We start from the raw sequence: 4,888 nt of genomic DNA, 5'->3' as shown, positions 1-4,888 counted from the left end.
TTTTGTAATCTTAAGTGCCTTGTTCCATATAAAAATAAATAAATAAAAGAAAACCATGCACTTGTTTTTGCCTGGCAGAAAAACATTCCGAACTGTAGAAGATGAATTTTAGAGTGGTTGTGGGCCTGGCCACCTAAGTGAATGCTTAGAGTGTGCCGGTTAAGCCGGCCCGTAGGAAACTGAATCTCGTGCACCATTGAGCAGGAAAGTTAGTCTTCAATGAGCAGAATTTAGTCCAAGAACGTGCCCGACTTTTGGCCGACAAGTTGCTTTAGATACTGATAAGTTGATATCAAAGATATGCAAGCCGGGCTATCCAAACCAAACATGGCATGGCTCAATTTCCCTGCAGTGGAGCTGGGTTTTTCGCTCATCTTCCTCTGGATAATATACAGATTTCTGACAGCAAGAAAGAGAAACAAAGGAAAGTTGGGATTGCCACCAGGGCCACGGCCATGGCCACTGGTAGGCAATCTCCATCTCTTGGGAAGCTTTCCTCCCAAGTCCGTGACTCAGCTAGGAAAAAAGTACGGACCCATCATGTTTCTACGCCTGGGCTCGGTACCCACGGTTGTGGCCTCTTCTCCTGCCATGGCCAAAGAGTTTCTTAAAACCCATGATTTGACCTTCGCCAGCAGACCAGCTACATCGGGGGCAAAGTACCTGGGCTACGAGAGCAGAGACGTAGCGCTGGCCCCCTATGGAGAGTACTGGCGGCAGATGAGAAAGTTGTACACAATGGAATTACTGACGACCAAGAGAACGGAGTCATTCAGTTGGGTAAGAGAAGAAGAGGCGACAGCCATGGTGAGATCTGTGTGGGAAGGAAGTGAGAAGGGCATGCGTTCCGTCCAACTGCGGAATCTCATCTCCACCCTCTCACTCAACACTATCTGCAGAATGTTTGCAGGCAGAGGATACTCCGGACTGAGCGCAGGCGAATCGTTTTTAGAGATAATGACTGAAATTATGCATCTGCTGGGAGTAATTATTGTGAGGGACTACATTCCCTCTCTTTCCTTTCTTGATTTGCAAGGCTACCGCCGCCGTATGAAGGCCGTTCATAAAGCATAGGATGCGTTTGCCGAGAAGCTGATCGATGAGCGCGTTGAGCTGAGGAGGAGCAGGAGTAAAAGGTCGGACAATCCGGACCTTTTGGACGTAATGCTGGACATGGGTGAGAGCGAAAGTTCCAAGATTCAAGTCTCTCGCCTTTCAATCAAAGCAATCATCTTGGTCGGTTCAGTTTCAATAATTGCCATTGCTAGTTCAATGTTAGGATTTGTTCTTTTTGTCTAGTCAAATTGTGAAATTACAATTTTCTGTTACGATCTCACTAACCAACGAGTTCAATGCTTTCACAGGATATGCTACTTGCTGGAGTAGACACATCTCTTATAACTATAGAATGGGCGATGACTGAGCTGCTGAGAAACCCTAAAGTAATGGCAAGGGCGCAACAAGAGATTGAATTACAGGTCGGGAGAGATCGCATTGTAAGGGAAAGTGATCTTGTAAACTTAGATTCCTGGCGGTGTGTGATGAAGGAAACATTTCGATTACATCCAGTAGGGGCCTTTATGGTGCCACACGAATCCACTGAGGGTTGCAATGTGGGAGGATATTACATTCCACCAAAAACAAGGTTGCTTGTGAATGTTTGGGCAATGGGAAGGGATGATTGTATTTGGAAAGATCCTTTAGAATTCAAGCCTGAAAGATTTATTCGGTCAAGCATAGATCTGAAAGGCCAACACTTTGAATTGTTGCCATTCGGAGCAGGGAGGAGGGGATGCCCCGGAATGTCCATGGGCAGTTCCGTTGTTAACTTGGCTGTGGCTCAGCTCATACATTGCTTTGATTGGAGTGTGGAGGGTGAGGTGAATAGGGAAGAAGAGTTTGGTTTGAGCTTACCTAAAAAGTTTCCTCTTTCTGCTCTTCCCTCCTGGAGGCTCACCACTGAAGGGCCACCATAGTCTTGGATAGAGTTGAGAGATAAACTATTAATATAGACAATAAAAACCATCCCACCACTGTAATTAATCTACCATTTTGAAAGAAATTTTTCTTTTAGGAGTTTCATAATGTAACAGAGCTTCTTTTCATCTTGAGATTCTTGTTGAGATGAATGATATAATAGGTAATTTATAATGTTTGAATTAAACATAAACTAGCATATATATTATTATATATATAAATTAAGCCGACAGATATGGAGGAACCCAAATTAAAACATAATCATTATAAAACTTTAATGTTGATTTCTTTCTGATGTTTAATTAGGTTTATATGAAGAATTGTAATTCTTTTAATATTATCATTTAATTTATGTTAATCAAGATTTATCATTTTTATTTTAAAATAACATTGAGTTGCATATAGTGTTAGGGTTAAATTTTGCTTTGTGTTAATCACAAAGAAACATAAACATATAAAGTGGAATAATAAAACTCCAATTTATTCTACCTTGTAAACTGATTTGTTTGAGTAAGATATAAAATTTATAGAAAATACACTAGAAATAGACAAACCAAATATATTTTGAAATTTTTTAAAACCTCTCTCATCCATTATTATTTACTTCTACTTGTAAATTGTCCTAGGTAAATCAATGTGAAAAGGAGACCATTTTTATGTTTCTTCACCTTCTTCATTATCTATTTCTAATTTGTACATTTGATGATATTCTTTGTCAACCAACATAATGCAACTATCAAATCCAGGTATTTCCCAAGCTGGTGATGGAATTATCATCCAGGTTATTGTAGTGTAGTTGAATTTAACAATCTCTTGAATATTTGTATAATTTCTCATCTAGTAAAATCTTTCCTTACAACAAAAACCTCTTCCCAATGGATAGTATGAATTTTCAACATATATTTGATTGAATGAATTTGATTTTTACTCATAAATTTCAATATAGCATCGACCATTGCAAATCTTGTAGTATTGTCCAAGAAAGATTATCAGCTAATTAGTGGAGGAGACATAACTTGATGCCATAAAATCAGTACGTATTGTTGTTGCAATATCTCTTATAAAAGAAAGTTCAATCCAAGTTGGAGTACTTGCATTTGATTTGTAATATACATGTGGAAATTGAAATCAAAATATTTTATCCATTTTGAGCAACAATAGATATTATGGATACCATCTCTATGCATTTACAATACTTTGGGAAAACAATGTCTTTCAAACTCTTGCATACCAATTTCATTCTTAGAAATGTTTGGTAGACAATTTTCTTATAATCATTAACAACAACTATTCTGGTAGGTCTTACCACATGCATTTGGGTTTTTTATCCTCCATCAAACCTGCATCATGTTAACAGATTCAAATGTTGATGGTTAGAGAACTTCAATTTTAATAGATGCTATGAAAATTAAGATTAAAGTTAGAGTAGTGGTGCTTTCATTGTTTAAGTTTTTATTAGTATTTACAATAGTGAGAGGGTTAGAATTAAGTTAGTTACAATAAAATACCTTTTAAAAATTTCAAAATATAAAATTATACATAAGAATGATCAAGTAAAAGATTTCAGTGGCGACAATATATTTGTTCAATCTACATGTATGGTTTGTAATGTTATATGATTACAATATTTGCGGGTTTGAATAATAATTTATGGATCAAAGTATGTAAATATTTTATAGAAATTATAAAATATTTCTGGAAATATAGTAAATGCAGTTGCTTCTAAATGTTGTAGTTTTTTCTCTTCATCTTTTTTTTTCCACTAATTAGTACTATTTTTTATGTAATGCTCTTTATATGATATTGAGGAAACAAACACACAGAGTGGAAGAAAATATTGATGAGGTAATTTATAAATCACAACCTCTTAGTAAGGACTCATACAATGGAATTTTGAAACTGTATTCTATTTTTGAAAATAAAAAGTGAAAATATATTGTTGCATGCATTAGATAATGGCGAGCATATTTACATTCTTCTGCGATATTAAATCCCAATTTATTGTAATCTTTAAACTTTAGTTCTTGAATACAATAAAAAGTTAAAAATAATACCTCTCAAATATATAATTGATATCAATAGTGTTTTCATTTTAAGATGAGATAAGTATTGAATGATAAATATTTAAGAAGTCAATTTTTTCAAAAATTCAACTAAAAGTAATGAGAACTTAAATCCCACTTTTGGTACTTTATTCTATTTAAAATCACTATCATTTGTAGTCTAGATAGAATTTATTGGACTCAAATCTTCAGTTGTAGGGTCGATGATGTCAAACCAATACAGGTGCTCAAAGGTGCGTTGGTGCAGATGCCAGGTGTCATTGTCTTCATTTCTTTTTGGATAGAATTTGCAAATTATTTGTCTCCATGTTGGAACTTGTTCTCTAACAATCTTAGGTATGTGTTCATAATATGGTATATTTAAAAAAACTCCTTGTGGGCCCCATCTATCTATGAGTTTTTGATTCCATATAGTGTATGCTTGAGATGCAAATTACATACAAAATAGTTGTCCATGATAGTGTAGGTTTGATGGGCCAGGTTTGTATACAATGTTTTCAACATATCCTAAAGCTCCATTTACAAGACCCACTTATATCCATAGATTAGAAGTTAACATTACTCTTTCATTCTTCGAGATAAGCAATTCCATATCAAGTTCATCGTTCAAACTTCGTTCCATTGCAATAAGATTTTCAGATTTTGTTGCCACACTACGTGCCACGAATTCTTTTAGTAAATATATTTTTTTCTGTTATGATTGTGAACATTATCATATGTGGAGAATAAATTAACATTATTGTCAAACTCTACATTCATTACTATAGTGAGATTACTATTTGTTTTTGACATTAACAACTTCCAATAATTAATAGTAGGGTGTGCTTCTCTCATGTTTGTCAATAGTT

The 4,888-nt window shown here is 35.1% G+C and overlaps 2 protein-coding genes across 2 annotated transcripts; both read left to right on the top strand.

The window, feature by feature from the left end:
• The first annotated feature begins 327 nt into the window (after window positions 1-327).
• LOC131858524 (cytochrome P450 750A1-like) lies at window positions 328-1,074 on the top strand. Its single transcript, XM_059211784.1, has one exon. It carries the CDS (start codon window positions 328-330, stop codon window positions 1,072-1,074), a length of 747 nt encoding a protein of 248 aa, XP_059067767.1.
• A 90-nt stretch (window positions 1,075-1,164) lies between these two features.
• Window positions 1,165-1,976, top strand: LOC131858523 (cytochrome P450 71AU50-like). Its single transcript, XM_059211783.1, has 2 exons — window positions 1,165-1,236; window positions 1,365-1,976. Exons 1-2 carry the CDS (start codon window positions 1,165-1,167, stop codon window positions 1,974-1,976), a joined length of 684 nt encoding a protein of 227 aa, XP_059067766.1.
• The last annotated feature ends 2,912 nt before the right edge of the window (window positions 1,977-4,888 follow it).

The sequence above is a fragment of the Cryptomeria japonica genome, chromosome 9 (genome assembly GCF_030272615.1).
Source record: "Cryptomeria japonica chromosome 9, Sugi_1.0, whole genome shotgun sequence".
Taxonomy (NCBI): Eukaryota; Viridiplantae; Streptophyta; class Pinopsida; order Cupressales; family Cupressaceae; genus Cryptomeria; species Cryptomeria japonica.
Note: the sequence above shows the minus strand (reverse complement) of the source record. Positions and strands in the feature narration are given on the sequence as shown.

Coding starts and splice junctions, on each gene's coding strand:
- LOC131858524 (XM_059211784.1), top strand. CDS start 328: ATGGCATGGCTCAATTTCCCTGCAGTGGAGCTGGGTTTTTCGCTCATC.
- LOC131858523 (XM_059211783.1), top strand. CDS start 1,165: ATGCTGGACATGGGTGAGAGCGAAAGTTCCAAGATTCAAGTCTCTCGC. Junction 1,237..1,364: donor CAATCAAAGCAATCATCTTG/GTCGGTTCAGTT, acceptor ATGCTTTCACAG/GATATGCTACTTGCTGGAGT.